General features: G+C 37.2%; 1 protein-coding gene across 4 annotated transcripts in view; it reads right to left on the reverse strand.

Annotated features, from left to right (window-relative positions):
* TTC21B (tetratricopeptide repeat domain 21B) overlaps positions 1-14,661 on the reverse strand; it is a 38,189-nt gene extending 23,528 nt beyond the window's left edge. For all 4 annotated transcript variants that reach the window (XM_062005041.1, XM_062005039.1, XM_062005040.1 and 1 more), the window contains exons 1-13: positions 14,587-14,661; positions 13,497-13,626; positions 12,440-12,550; positions 11,090-11,256; positions 8,816-8,938; positions 7,031-7,188; positions 6,558-6,642; positions 5,113-5,211; positions 4,323-4,515; positions 3,843-3,940; positions 3,138-3,338; positions 1,274-1,403; positions 669-826 (exon numbers count right to left, since the gene is read on the reverse strand). In XM_062005041.1, coding sequence (XP_061861025.1) covers positions 669-826; positions 1,274-1,403; positions 3,138-3,338; positions 3,843-3,940; positions 4,323-4,515; positions 5,113-5,211; positions 6,558-6,642; positions 7,031-7,188; positions 8,816-8,938; positions 11,090-11,256; positions 12,440-12,550; positions 13,497-13,626; positions 14,587-14,607 — 1,674 coding nt within the window. In that variant the 5' untranslated portion in view covers positions 14,608-14,661. The remainder of the gene's footprint in view (positions 1-668; positions 827-1,273; positions 1,404-3,137; positions 3,339-3,842; positions 3,941-4,322; positions 4,516-5,112; positions 5,212-6,557; positions 6,643-7,030; positions 7,189-8,815; positions 8,939-11,089; positions 11,257-12,439; positions 12,551-13,496; positions 13,627-14,586) is intronic.
* Positions 14,662-16,292: the final 1,631 nt, after the last annotated feature.

The following is a 16,292-nucleotide window of genomic DNA, read 5'->3' on the forward strand; positions in this document are numbered from 1 at the left end:
GAGTGTTCCCATCTCAGTGTTAATCCTTTATAAAACTCCATCGATGTCAACAAGTCAAAAATCCTACTGCAATATATAGTCCCAAGAAATAAAACTGGTGAGGATCACTACAGAACTGTTAAAGTTTTCTAATACAGTGTGTAATTTTCCAAATTTGCTCCTGAAGGAACAAGAAAGATGGACAAAGATCTGACATTAATGAAAGAGAGCATGGCATCTGACTATTTTCTTAACACTTAAGAGTGCTTAAAAAGCATAAATATTGTCAAGAGGTAACTACAGATCCCTCTGCTCCCCTCATGTATCTGTGTATATCTTCATTACCAACTGTACAGCTGTACAAGACCATGAACAACAAAAAAGTACCTGAAGAGTGATCCAATGTTAGCTTTTAAAGACTGGTGCAAGGTTAGTCTGGAATTACAATTCTCCTTATATAACATGGTTTTAGTATGTATGTGAGGATTTGAGAAAAAGCTACCATTTATAGCCTTTATATTTCAAACCAATTTCAGTAAGTTGCAATAAGGTATTAATCTTGTCCTTATGGCAATTTCTTAGATAAATATTCAAATACTGTATTTATACAAACATTTAGATACTGAGCTTGTAGTGGAAGAGTCATAAAACATTTACATACAAAACCATACAACTTCAGATCATCTCACCTCAAAATTGTAGCTCAGACAAAGTTCCAAGGATTGAGAACATAGCTTAGTATTGTTTTGAGCCAAATACACCTGGGCCATTAGCAAGTGTGCATCTGCATAAGAAGGATTCCTTTCAAGACAGTACTGTAGATTACCATGGGCTGCTTCAATATCACCTAGGAAGTAAAAAAAGGATAAAGTACTTGATATGAAATAGAGAGCTTAAATCTAGAACATTTATTAATTACCAATTTTATAACTTATTTGCTTATAAATAAATGTGAGCATTTAGTGAATAAACTCATATTCAGTATTATTTGCCTATGAAATGAAATAAAATCCAGATCAAAGGTAAGATATTTTCTTGTTGTTCCATCTGAAAATCATTCAACAAGTCATCTATTTTTGAAACAAGAGATGAAAAATGACCATATTTATATGCCTGTACAATTCAGTTACACTCTTAGAAATCACAAAAAAGGCAATGGAAATGTTCTTCACCTAACTGTAAAGCATGTTCTGCAGTGAAAGAAAAATATTTGTTATGATTTAACAGTGTAAAGTTAATTTTTAATATAACAGTAACTAAGAGGTAGACAGCTAGCTGTTCACATAACTATTACCTGACAAGTATTTCACTTTTGCAAGCAGAAAGACAGCTCGTTGAAGACCAGGCACGGTTTTTACCACAGTTTCAAGAACAGAAGCACAGTGCTTGAGAAGTGGTGAAGGAGACTGCCCAGGATTTGCAGGCTAGGAATTAAAAAAACCCAAACAAATAGAAAAACAAGACTTCAGTTGACAGGTTTTGGATTTTTGGACAGGATTTCATTTTAAGCCTCAGCTTTACTTTAAACTCAAATGAGCAATAACAAAGCATTGCTATTTTCTTCAACCCAAAAAGCTGAAAGCTGTCATTGTGAAGAAATCTAAAACACATTTTAAATGTAAGAGGGCACCTTCTCTACACCAGCAGGAACATGACAGCCATATGGACTTCAGGGATGGTAAAACACTTTAGACCTAACATAGCTGAAGAGTCAATGCATAAACATCTGGTGACATAATCTGAATTACCACACCAAGTCATCCAACATAATGCTAATGTGAAATAAATTTTAAGAGAGCTGAAGCTACAATGAAAGATCAAAGGGATGAGCAAAAACTCTTCTTACCCTATCCTTCCTACTCTCATTTCATCCCACGGAACATATCCATACTGTTAGCAACAAACTGAAAAGAGCAGCTGAAAAATCACTACTTTCACGTAAGCTACTAGTATAACCTACCACATTTTAAGAGCCCATTATCAGAAACATTATGCATTTCCATCTATTACTTCAGCTAGTTGCTAACCGTTCTATAAAAGGAAAAGGCAACCCAGAGATCCTTCTGTTCACAGCTAACATTTCCAAGGCACTCACACCCTAAGAAAGCAGCAATCCTCCACTACCAAAGTGGAAGCCTCCACCACCTGGCTAAAATACTTTCTAATACCACAAACTCCTTTTCCAATGAAGAGATAACAGAACTTCAGGAAAAGCTCATCTCTTTTACAAATCTTTCTATGGATAAAAGTTCAAGAAAACCAGTTTTCATTCCAAATTACAACCCATCATTGCCATGAAATACTTCTGGAATACATCCCAGGGAAATCCTCAGACAAGACACTTCCATAGAATGATGCTTCTTACGTATCTCCATCTGTGACATGAAACTGTCATTACTACTGAAGTTTTAGACTTTCAAACACTGCACTTTCATTATAGATGGTGGGACAGATCATAACGATGGAAAACTACTTGTTTTCCTATTAGATTTTAAAACTGTATGTAAACAAATATTTATGGGGAGATTCTATAATTAGACGAGAAGTATGCTAATGACAGGGTGGCACAAGTCATCTCCCAGATACTTCAGAAGAATAATCTATTTAAGGAAGATACTATTTAAAGAAACTAGCACAAGCAAATTCAGTAACAGAAAATTAGCCATCTAGGTGAGATTTTTTCCTTTGGAATTAGGAATAATAAATATAAAAGTGTAATATTCCTTTCATTTTTACCAACACACAGAAGAAACTGAAACGAGGAAAGAACGTATGTAAAGATATCATGAGCTGACAAAAATATTTCAAGAATAGGATCATCGGTGTAAATATCCTAGTTTCATATTGAGATAGTTCTATTCCCTGTATTGTTACAGTATCCTGATCAAAAGAGACACTACGAAAGTATAAATACATACACAGAATGCATTAAACAAATACTCAAGATTCCTCATGTGTCGTTACTGTTACTTGCTCACATATTTTCCTAGATATTTTTATTAAATAGCAGTTTAATATCACAAAACACATTTTACTTCAAATAAATCCAAATTTTAAGTGGGAAATTTTTCTCAACTTTTGCTGTATGATTATCTAATCTCAAGTTACATCCAATAATAATTTCCAATTTCAGACAGACGTGATCTAGAGCTGCTTACCTGTGCTGGGCAAAAATTAAGATATTCCTTAATGATTTCTAGCAAGAAATCAGGATTTAGCTTTTCAAAATATTCCACACCAAGAGGAAAACCATGCAAAGATGAAAAGTGAGTATCCAGAACATCATTCAATAAAGCAATAACTTCTTCTTGTCTCTTGTGTTTTTTCATAGCTAGTACTGCACACAGGAAAGATAATTCCTATAGAAAAGAAACACAAAAGAAATAAAACATCCTCCGTGCTCCAGATATATTAATCTGTTATTCATACCATACTACATAATTGTTCATGTTAGTCATTTCATCTTTAGGGATACTGTAAGACATTTAGTATATTCACTGTAAATGACACGATTATTATATATCAATGCATTAGTTTCATTTATGCAAGAAGCTTTAATTTTCTTCTGACAGCAAAATCCTGAAAATAAGTAAACCCCTTGCTTCTTGATGTTTCAAACTTATCTTTAGAGATAAAGCAATGCAAGAAGGCAATGATCTTTCTGCTCTAAAAGCAAAAAGCCTTATTTTGCAGAGTTAGGTAACACTAACTTAGATTGACAGGTAGAAGAATTGGAAATTTGGATTTAATGGCATTCCCATTAAGAAAGCCATGCTGAGGTGACTGAAGCAAACGTTAAGTAGATAGTAGATGACAATTCGGCCTGTAATCAAAGTATTTTACTGAAGGAAGGTGTCTCCTACCCCAGATTTCCCAATGGATTGTTGAATTTCATTAAGAAACTCCAACTGCTGCTCTGCATCTTCTAATTGCCCTTGTATTAGCTGACAACGGATAATTCCTGTAACATATTTTAACATTTTATTGCAGATTCATCTTCCCAGTCAAGCACATGCTTTATTCTCCAGAACTATTTTTTTCTCTCAACCTCTTCAAAAAGTGTTGATATAACAAGAAGAAATAGAGCAAAACTTATGGTAATGCAGACTTTATGTACTTAGAAATACCTAGGACAGATGATACACTATTGATAAATTAATATACAAAATGCCATAAAGCAGTTCTGTGGAAAGATCTCATCCCCTCTATTACCAAGTTTAAAAGAGTAAATCTTCAGCTAGTTCTAGACTAAGTAGAAGCATCATAAAGCAAAATGAGACTTCATCAAAGAGTTGTTTGCATCTTAAAAACAGTAGAACACAAAACAAAGTGCAAAATCTTACCAGTTAGCGCAAAAACATTTGTTTCATCAAGTGTCATAGCAGTCTTGTACCACTTCAGTGCTTCTTTCGCTTTTCCTTGCAAAATCATTTGGTAGCCAAGTTCAGTGGCAAATTCTGCATTGTCGGATGCCAAATCAAACGCTCTTTCAACTAATGCTTGTGTGTGTTGAAGAATGAGCTGATTCCGGCCACACTAATGGAAAGAACAATCTTTAAAGTTTAAGTTTTTCTTATTTTTCAGATTCACTTAGAAAAAAAACCCACTGAATATTGATGCAGCAGTTGAGACAGTACAAAACCAACATAATTTGTAGTAATTATATAAAAATTGTGACATTAAAGTATGCTGGATTCAAACATAAATATGCAATACCATACAATAAGGAACAGTTGGTATTTGCTCTCAATGCTTCCTTATGACAATTCTAATAAATTTAAAGATTAAAAAAGCCTTTTGTTTCAAGGATCTATGATTAACCTTGTCACTTTCCTGTACTAAGAATACCGTTGGTGGATATTTGAGTGCATTTACACTGGAAACTCTTTTCTCATTTAAAAGCAAGCTGTGTAAACGTTTTTAGAATGAGATGGTTTAAATACCGTAATTAATACTGAATATAAAACTTTAATACTGTAGTTACCAAAGGCTGCATGAGGTAATCAATTTAAATTGTCTGCAATCTTCTACTTTTTAGTAGATATTTAATACCTGTCTAACAGGAAATAAAATAAATCCCATGATATGGAGTTAGTTGTATGCTGCTGAAGGAAAACAAACCTGAATACTCACTGTTCTACTGAAAGCTAAAGCCATTTTACAGAAGAGCTGTGCATTACGTGGTTCTAATCTGTCCAAAGCTTTAATTAGGTCTCCCAGTCTTGCTGAAGCCTTGGAGAAAAAGGAGTAACACAATAAGAAATGGAAAGAAAAGTAAGAAAAATTGAACAGTTTTCACTAAAAACTAGTCACATAATTTAGTGTGCAATGGTATCTTGGAATTTGAATTCAGAAGTTTTCAAGGCTAAGAGTTAGATTCTTTTAGAATTTCTAGAAAAATGCTTTTGAATAGTAAAGTGGAAATGAATGAAATGGTGTCTCCTCTATACACACCTTAAAAAAAGTGAAAGACAACCTGATTCTGATATAATGGAACAGTCCGTTAAAGCAACATAGTCTGAGTAATCCTGTCCGTGAATCTTGTATGGGCCTCAGTGTGACACAGACACATATGGTCAAAACCAAAGCACTTCCAGATGCTCAGACTTTTAACATCACAGTTTCTCAAACCATCTAAGGTATTTTAGGTGTTTCTGGGGTTACAATAAGAAAGTTAATAAAGTTTTTTTGTATGATTTTTGATACAGACACCTGAATCATGTTTACATTTCATAATTATTTAATTTTTTCCTAGACATTGGTCTTAGTCACATGTGACATTTTGCTCCAGAATCTTTTGTTTATACCCTGCCATGACCAGCATGTTTCATTCCTGGACATCTTTACTGAACTAGAATCTGCAATTGTCACTATTTCTCCATATTTCCTATGATTATGCGTAATTAAGACTTAAACTTGACTATAAATACATTAATGACTAAAGAGCTCTTTGCAATAACTAAAAAGTGTTAAATAATCTAAAATACCTTTTACACTACAACTTGGAAAAACCTACAAAACATTGAAGACACTTTACTTTTTTTTGCTAAATCTCCACTTAAATTATACTAGCACTTCTGCATAATGAAAAAAAAAAAAAGATATTTTAAAATAATATCTAATTAGTTTTGGTTACAATTTAGATAATATATTTCTTAAATTTCCTGAAAAAGGGCATAATCTTCCATGATACAAGCATATATTCCTGTGCAGAAAAGGATGTCAGGAGTAGAAGGAAAAGTTACAGCAAACTCTTTTTCCTGAAAAACCCTCCCAGTAATTGTCAAAAAGGCTGAGCAAAGCACAGTCTGTATGACCTAACATGACAGACTATGACTATGATCCCCTTCAAAAAACTTATCACTTCAAAATCTACTTCTAAAAAAATCTAGAAAACATCCGAACAATAAAGCAGCCATTTTAGTCAGAATAGGTGAATATACCTCTTCCTGCAGATAAATAGTGTAGCACAGGACCAGACAAAATATATGAGGATAAGACATAAAGAAGACAGAGCATGTGGCATCTAGTCCCTGCAAATACTGTGTTATGCTCAGTAGTCTGCCGCATAGACTCACCTCAGATATATTTCCTTCTCTGCACAGATAATGCAGGGCCTCCATTCTTATGGCTTCCAAATTGAGGGCATCTTTCTGCAATAGTCTGCAGCCAAACAAAAGATGAATGTAATGAAATCAAAACAAAATCTTTGCTCAATCGTCTATTTTATCCTTAAAGGGGAATAAAATAACTTGCATTGCATAGGTACATTAAGTCAGAGCTCTCAATTCAAATTATAATTTTGTTACTTCATGCCTATGTAGAAAAAGATCCTCTTCCATCCAAAACAGATTGGGTATTGATGCAGTATCCTCACAGAATTGCAAGGCTAGGTTCTAGTAAAACTCAAATTTGTATTTTAAGAAAAAGTGATTCAACTAGTTAAAATTCATTAGAAATGAATGGAAACCCAACTACTTTTGTTTCAAAGTGTTCTTATAGTGTAAACACGGCAAGAACACAATTAGTGGTGTGTTACTTCATACTCAACCTATGTGCCGTTTCAACTGCTTGCTCCCAGTCCTGCAAAGCTAGTTGTAACTTCATTTTCTTTATGAAAGCAGGAACAAAGTTTGGAAAGTTGGCAATTATCTGGTTCACAATTTCCAGAGCTCCTGAATAAGTCTGTCGGACCTCAAGATACTGTGCCTAATGAAAGGAAGAGAAGTCACATCAAAAGCCTGTACACTCACATAAGTGAGAAGATTCAGAAGTTCATGCTAAAATCACAAAAGAGCTAGTGAGAAAAAAAAAATCATTCTTTAAAGTAATAGTTTTACTTCAGTATCAGCTACAACTCGAGATACTGTAATAATCAAATAGCAAAAGATGCCATTCAAAACCTGGTAATTGCAGTATTTACAAGTTACTATTTATTTACAATCAAGAAAAAGACAGAGATGTAGCTTAAAAGTAAACTTGTCTTACTAGTTTTTAAATAAATTTGTACAAAGCATCTCACAGTGTTAGGATATTTAGGGTATTTGACTCACAGATTAAGTATTTTTTCAAGCCCTGAGTTACATACCATCCAAAAACATCTACTCGGTAGGTCACTATTGGTGTTGCTAGATTTATCAATTTCTTCATTGTAAAGCAATTTACATGGCACTCAAAACACAAAACTGCTTCAGAAGTATCAAGTATCACAGTTTTAAATGAATTTGAATGGAAATTAATCTGAAGTTTAAATCCTCTATTTTGCTTTGATGCTTAAAATTAACTTACCATAGTCCAGGTAACTGTGTGCATGTCATACTATTTCCTATCTTTGAGGTTGAAATGGTGCAAACACAGTAGTTCTGAGAGTTTATTTTGTAAGGCATGGCAAGAGCCGTTTGTCTAAAATCTAATCACAGTAACTAAATTTGAAACATACTGCTAACTGAACTCATCAGTCCACATATAGCCATATACACATGCCTAACCAAATACCACTGTGCATGCTCTCCTGAACTTTAGCAGTCTTATTTTCAATTAACCATTTTTTTCTGCATTTATATTTAGAATACACACTAATGAGTAACAATTTCTGGATATAAACAAGTAGTATAATCTGAAACCAGAAAATGAACATTTGAAACAGACTAACGACAATTTAGAAATTACATTAACAATATTCAGAGGTGATCACAATATTGTGTTTAACTACTACTTTTTTTGCCATGGCACAGAGCAATTCTGCAATGTGGATAGGTGTCCCACGCAAAAAGATATGAAACTTTGTTTCACACATACAAATACATGAATAAATTCAGTTTTTTCATTTCTACGTAGTAAAATCATAACATCCATTTAGACTATTTAATCTATATTATCATTGCAGGAATGTTGACACTACAGAAATGTAGTAATACAACAAGAATGCCTCAGAAATTTGTAATTACATATAAGGTAACAAACAGACACAGCGTACTAGTATTGCAATGCAGGCATTCCCCGTTGTCTCAATCTACAAAGAAAGTGAGAAGTCTTATGAATCTCAGTTAATCGTTAAAAATATGTACAAACAGTTTAAAATGGGCCATTTACCACAGGAAACGAAAGTGCCAGTATTATTGTGCTAGTAATCAACTTGCGTGACAACTGTTTTATATTATTTAAACAATTTCATAAATCAACTGAAACATCATTTCTGGTAAAACTTAGTCTTTTCCTCTGAGCAAAAAGAGCCTGGACAAGCTCACTTGTAGACAATTCTTCTCAGCATCTCTCCAATCACTCTACAAGACTAATACGACATTCAGGAGGCGTTAAAATCATGAAGTAAACTTACTTTACCAAGCAGAGCAAAAACATCATTGCCTTCCTGCAGTGCTTCATCAAAGTATTTCACAGCTTTTTTGACGTGAGTTTCCTTCCCAGAGGTGAGATCAAGCCATGCTTTCAAAATCAACCCCTGTAAACACAACATAAATTGGAATTCTTCACTAAGTAGATAAAAATGTACACTAGATATAGTAATAAGTAGAAATAAAATAGGACTTAAAATGTCTATTTTTAACTATTTAAAATATATCTTTGAAATGATAAGCAGTCTACAGCATAATCTAAAGTATTAATAACTTATTCGACCAGTAAATTAAACAGATATGCATTTACTTACGGGACTAAAAAAAACTCAATGACACCTAACTAACATGCTCAGCAGACAGAACAATATCCTGCAGTGATCATACAAAACACAATATTTCCACAAACGTTGCTGCAGAATATTTTCTTAAGATTTTGTTTACATGAGACACTGAGAAACATAGAGGTGCTGAAAAAGGAGAGAAAACTTTTTTCCTTCTACTGCCTGATTAAAAAGAAAAAACCTGTGTGAATGGCAAAGATCTGCCATTTCCCAAATTCCCAACAGGATAATAAAGACATACAGTACTCAGAACTTTTTCAAAGGTGAAATGTGTCTTTTCATTCATTAATGAATTTTATTTTCTTATGTGTTCCAGATATTTAATTACAGCTTAAGTAAATGAAATCTATCTCGAAGTGCTATATTATTTAGCCAAATTATGATTACCATCAAAACAAAAAGTTGAACTAGAAAATATCTGAAATATAAAAATTTCAAATATAAAATATATTTTGTAATATTAAAGGAGTCATATATTTAAAACTCAAACGTTAAAATATCTGTATTTTGTAATCACCAACAATCAGGATCACGATTTTGTTATGCAACAGAAACTGTCTGAAATTCATATATTCAAGCATTTAAAAAAACCCCAGGAGGTATTTCACTTCTGTATCAGGAGTACATAAAGCATCTTAGCAAAGCAAACTGTATATACTAAGGAAATCATATTCACCGAGTTTAAGCACCCCTAACCACCTCTCAAAAAAATCTGAAGTACACACAACTTGGTATTGGCAAACTAGGAAAAGGGATAAGCAGATGTGAATTTAGGAAAAAGGGAAACTTATTTGTGTTCTATATATTTAAATGCTGGTGTATATCTGTAGGTGTGTCCTTCTCTTAAAAAAAAATTAAAATAATATCCTTCCCATTAGATATTTCATCTGAAAATATTTCCTACTAAGCAACATTCCCAAATAGTGTCTCTTAAAGACAACTGCTACTATGACTTTAAAAACCAGTCATAAATACTGCCATTTAACCCAAATGGTATATGCTTAGTCTTTTTAGACATTAACATATCAATATTTTGTGATGCCTTAATTATTTTTCATTAGTAAAAATGAGACAGTAATTAAAGATAACAATTGTAATTAATAATCAGTGATAATTCAAAAGTTAAGCCCCTATTTACATTCATAATGTACTTTCAGAAATTAAGGATTGGAATAGTTGCAGATTTCTAACTCATGTAATGTCATAGAAATCATGGAACTGTAGGTTACAAACAGAGCAATGTACTGAACCACATGAAAGAACAATCCAGAAACATGTGTTATTGCGATATTATGCATTCAATTTTAACAGCCCTTCCTTTTAAAAATAATGGGATTTTGTTTTTTCTCTTCTTGAATTGAAGCTGATACCTTCTTTAAAAAAATAACACAGCAATTTTTCACAAATCTCTTTAAAAGTAAAGATTCTAGTGAATTTTGAAGTCTGTATTTAATGCAGAAGACATTGCCTCATACCAACCCTTACACAGATTTAAAAATAAAACTACATTCAGTAAAACCCTAAATAAATTTTGTCTTTAACAAGGCTGAAAATTTAAATCTCTGATCCTTTGGGTATTTTTGAGTTTTCAGATACTAAATAGATGTCTCCCTCTGAGAGTATCATGTCTAGGTTTTTTTGTTAGGAATTATGATGCCCAGTTATCTTGTAGCAAAATTGACATAACCACACATTATTTCCATTGGCTAATGCAGAGCCATCACTCATTAAGTGAAAATGAGTACTTGGTGGACAGAAAAAAAAAACCCATTGTGAAAATTCTAGTCTACTCAAATGAACTGATGACATTAAGAAAGTATTGAAATACAAAAAGGAAATCCCCAATAGCACTGATGACTGGCTTCACAGAACACATGGTCCTATTACTATTTCCATTAGAAAAAAAAAGGTTACCTCTTTACCACCACCAGAAAATTTGATCATTCTGTCAACATATTCACGTGCTTTGTCCTGACGACCAAGATGCCACAAGAACAAGCCAGCAAAGTAGAGAGCCTGCTGCCCTGCTGTTTTGCGTTGCTCCTTCATTTTTGCATCCAACTCTAGAATAGTGTCTCGATCTGAAAAGGTTTTGTTCAAAGATTTTATTGCTAGCATCTCAAAATATTACAAAAAAGGGCTTCCAAAAGCCAAGGGTTTCCAAAGCAAATGTTGCATTGTATCTTGATAAACTCACAAGCAATCCCTCTCTATTAAAAATGATAATTGGGTACAGACGTAAAACATGGAAGAAAGTTGCCATGAACATGGTCATCTTTGCACTATTTGCTTTAGACCTTAGATTTGCAGCTGAGACTTTTGACAGATAAATGGAAACTTGACATTAATGTTCACATTTACGCCAGTCTGTCAAATAAGTAAACAGTTAATTGTAGAGCAGTCCTAAAATGCTGAACACAAGACGCTTTAGCTCCCTGAAAACTGTGTGATGTGTTTAATAATAAAGCTCATTTTCTTACATGCTCACTGTTACTGTCAGTTCTCATCAGGTTAATCCCACACAGAAATTTCTTCTGGTGTGTGGTATTTATTGCCAAATATTTCCTTTTACCCACATTCGTTTCTGGTCCTTTTTTAAGAGCCATTACTGCCCCTTACTGCCATGACTTTTTCAGAGGGTTTTTGAAATACAGGGTAATTTTAATGTCCTACAGTATTAATTCTCAGGGACTCAAATAAGAGTGTTTTCATTAGAAAGAGCTGTTTCACATCCTACTGCATCACAAAACTGTCAGTAAGTTATAAATCTGCACAGTCAGGAAGACATTGGGGTAGTATTTTAATGACAAGTCTGATAAACTGTGGTTTTGAGAAGCTAGTTCTTAGCAAAATTACCCTAGGTTTTAGATTAGAGAAAGGAATAGTAATGTTCACTAAATTCTTTTCTCCATTTGTAAGGTAACTTGAAAGATACAAAAGGTGTGACTTTCATGACTTGTTAAATTGCAGTTCTGCTCAAAAGAACTGATATCAGACATGACTGAACAACAATCACAAGGAGCTTAATCCATTTTTTTTTCCCATAAAGATTTTTCATTATGGTAACTAAGTCAGATTTTATACTTTTTAATGTTTTATTTTAAGATTTGGTCTTACTCTTCCTAGTTTTGCATTTTGGTGCCACTGTCATGTCAAATGCAAAGCTGGAGTATACCTTTTTTATTTAAGCAGAATTAGCCTATAGCTCTCAGATGCTCACAAACAACTCACAAACATGAATTAATATAATCTTAAAAAGCATACCTGGATTAGGGCACTTTTTATGGGCATAAATCAGAGCCATCATTGTACACAGTGACACCTCCTGTCTGTTTTTAATACACTCCAACTGTCGAATACCCTCTTGGATGTCACCTAGCGAACACAAGCACAGAATAGGCTACAACATTTTTTGAAGGCAGAGAATATCAGCATCAAACCTCAATATGACTTAAATTTTTCCCTCTGCTTTTTCTTGTTTTTGATAACACTCTCTTAATATCTTCATTATTCACACATCCATTTTCACTTGTTCATGGAAGTCTTTCAAACAGACACAAAAAAGAAAGAAAAAGCACCTCAAGGCAGAGAAGTTGAAAAGAATTATGTGCTAGTTATGCCAACTGCCATAAAGATGAAAATAATCTTAATTATTTCTTTTATACAAGACATTGAGCAGCTGTTTGCTTCTGTTTCTTTATACAGCCAGGATTTTTGCCTTGTCTGTATGAACCTTTTTAACATCAATAGAAGAGTCAGTATCTTGAAAAATGTGAGTGTATGATGGAGTTTGGGAACAGACACATCGTCTCAAAAATCTTTTTAGTCTTTCCTAGTCCACTCACATAGCCTTCTCCCACTTAAGGTTATTTGTTAGCATTTTGTGCTATCCTTGAAATCTGGATTGAGTTAAAATCCTGCAGCTCCTCTGAGGCAGATGGATACAACAAAGATAGACACAGCTGCATTGAAGGGAAAAGACATCTGATGGAACAAGTTTATTTATTTTTGTGATAAAATGCAATGGGCATTTTGGGCAGGGCTCAAGCTCCACCTAAGGAACCCATTTACCTGACTCATGTTCTTGTAATCACTTATTTCTCACCTCAGCATTATATGGTCTAGATAAGTATCATTCAAACTTGGGGGGTGAGGGTAAAGACAGATCACAAAACACCTTCTCAACCGGGAAAACACTCAGAGTCCACAACACTGCTTTATTTCTGGGTATTAGACTGAAGACTGAATTTTGTGACTCAAGGAAGACCAGTGTTTTGTGAGGGCGGAGAAGGACAGGACACAACAACCAGCCCCCCATTACCTGCTCTCAAGACGCCATACGCCCGGTAGAAAAGGAACACCGGGTCGCTGCCCAGCCGCCCCAGCGCCTCATCCGCGGCAGCCCGGACATGCTGGAAGTACCCTTCTTGGCAGTAATAATTGAGTAGAGCCTGCAGGAGAAGCGGCGTCAGTTCACTCGTGCAAACGCTTCACCCCGAGGCGGACGGAGGTCGCGCCGAGCCTCTCACACCGGCCCAGCTCGGCCGCCCTCTTGCCACTGGCTCCACCACCCCTCCTGCAGCTCGCCGCGGATCCCGGTCCCTGCACGGCCCCAGGCTCCACAACCCCTCCTGCAGCTCGCCGCGGATCCCGGTCCCTGCACGGCCCCAGGCTCCACAACCCCTCCTGCAGCTCGCCGCGGGTCCCGGGCCCTGCACGGCCCCAGGCTCCACAACCCCTCCTGCAGCTCGCCGCGGGTCCCGGGCCCTGCACGGCCCCAGGCTCCACAACCCCTCCTGCAGCTCGCCGCGGATCCCGGTCCCTGCACGGCCCCAGGCTCCACAACCCCTCCTGCAGCTCGCCGCGGATCCCGGTCCCTGCACGGCCCCAGGCTCCACAACCCCTCCTGCAGCTCGCCGCGGATCCCGGTCCCTGCACGGCCCCAGGCTCCACAACCCCTCCTGCAGCTCGCCGCGGATCCCGGTCCCTGCACGGCCCCAGGCTCCACAACCCCTCCTGCAGCTCGCCGCGGATCCCGGTCCCTGCACGGCCCCAGGCTCCACAACCCCTCCTGCAGCTCGCCGCGGGTCCCGGTCCCTGCACGGCCCCAGGCTCCACAACCCCTCCTGCAGCTCGCCGCGGGTCCCGGTCCCTGCACGGCCCCAGGCTCCACAACCCCTCCTGCAGCTCGCCGCGGATCCCGGTCCCTGCACGGCCCCAGGCTCCACAACCCCTCCTGCAGCTCGCCGCGGATCCCGGTCCCTGCACGGCCCCAGGCTCCACAACCCCTCCTGCAGCTCGCCGCGGATCCCGGTCCCTGCACGGCCCCAGGCTCCACAACCCCTCCTGCAGCTCGCCGCCGGCCCCGGCCCCTGCGCAGCCCCAGGCCCGCGGAAAGCGCCTGGGCGAACCTGTTGCACCTCCGCGTCCATCGTTGCTACCCAGCGACGCTGAGGGAGTCTCCGGAAGGGCGAGGGGGAGTGAGGCAGCGGGCTGCCAGTGGCCGGACAGCAGGAGAGCCCGCTGCCATTGGTTTGCAGGGAAAGGAGGCGGGCGAGACACAGGAAGATAAACTCGCGGAAAAGGGCTGCCGGCTGACGCGAGGGGGCGGGACCAGCCGGGCGGGAGGCCCCGAGGCGTGGCGTGTGAGGCGAGGGGGCGGTGTTTGAGCGGCTTGGCGGGCGATGCTGGTGGCGGAGTGCGGCGCCCGCTGCCGGCGGGAGTGAGCGGTGTCAGGAGCGCGCACAGCAGCGGGTCTGTCGCTGCCTGAATGGTGAATGGGGCGCTTTGAGAATTTGTTTATTTTTTGTGCTTGTTTCTTGGCTGGACATATGACTAAGTGTCTCATACGTGAACAATTTATGTGAAGCTTCTCTGTAGAAATTAAATAGAAATGAAGATAAAATCAAATGCAGAAAGTTGTGGGTGCTTTGGTTTGGCCTTGGGTTTCTTACCCCCCCCCCCCATTTGTTCCTCCTAGGGAATTATGGAATTGCAAAGACTAGTAAAATTCAGGTTTCACACGGAGGTGAAAGCTTCCTCAGCCATCTCTAGACACCAGAAACAACCTTTGCTAAATTATGTTCCTTAAAAGCAGTTATGTTGACCATGCAACGTGAAAACCATTAATAATACCATTTAGGACAAGAAGACAAATGCATCTTGCACTGAATTAGTAGGTAAAGCCGAATCTTCAATCAGAAAGCCCTCAGAGTAAGCTTTCCTAACAAACTCATTACACATGGCTCTGCTCCATTATACACTTCTCATCCCCAGTGTCAGGAATGTTCCAAGAAAGTACTATATAAGCATATTTGGTTTTCCTTTTTGGCCAAGGTGATCTTCAGAGTTCCCTGTTATGTTTAGGTAATGCTCTACTGTTCTGAAGGAACATTTCAGCTTCTGGAAAACCGAAAACCTAAAATACATATGAGAAGCAAGTATTTTTGCGTGGCCATGACCTGTGACAGTGTTATACTTCTCATTTATCTTAAAACTATTTCCTTGAGAAAAGGTGTATAAAGCTGTGTGTAGAATATGAGAAAATCTTGTTCAATTTACTGTGTCATTTTAAAAATACTTCAAATTTAAATATCTATTATTTCTGACAGTTTGTTGATGATTTATATTCTTCTTAAAGTAACATTTTAAGACATATTTTGTCTATATATTAATCTAAAATACTTCCTGGTTAATTTTGATACCTATGCTTTTCTAAGAAAGTTTTAGAGTTTTTTTCATAGTGCATTTCAGAATAGTTTCAAGGAGGAACATTTTCCTTCCTCAAAAGATTTGTGATGAATTTCAGGGGAGTTGCTATGAATTTTTTTTTCTGCATTAGCAACTGAGCAAACATATGTAATACGATTGCTCATAAACTTCTTTTATACTAAGTTCAGTATTCACTTCTCACTGTTTTCCTTGTAAGTTACAAGGGAATGCAACATGAAATTCCATAAGCATATAAAATGAACACTTTCAGAAGTTCGCTGAAAAAATTGATAAAGACTAACCAACATGCCCACTTTCCATCTGCATTTGGCATTTTTCCATATCAGTATCCACAAGTGATAGCTTCTAGGAAGGTGGTGTTTCCAGAGAGATTTTAAAAAATTCT

Source organism: Colius striatus, chromosome 11, assembly GCF_028858725.1.
Source record: "Colius striatus isolate bColStr4 chromosome 11, bColStr4.1.hap1, whole genome shotgun sequence".
Taxonomy (NCBI): Eukaryota; Metazoa; Chordata; class Aves; order Coliiformes; family Coliidae; genus Colius; species Colius striatus.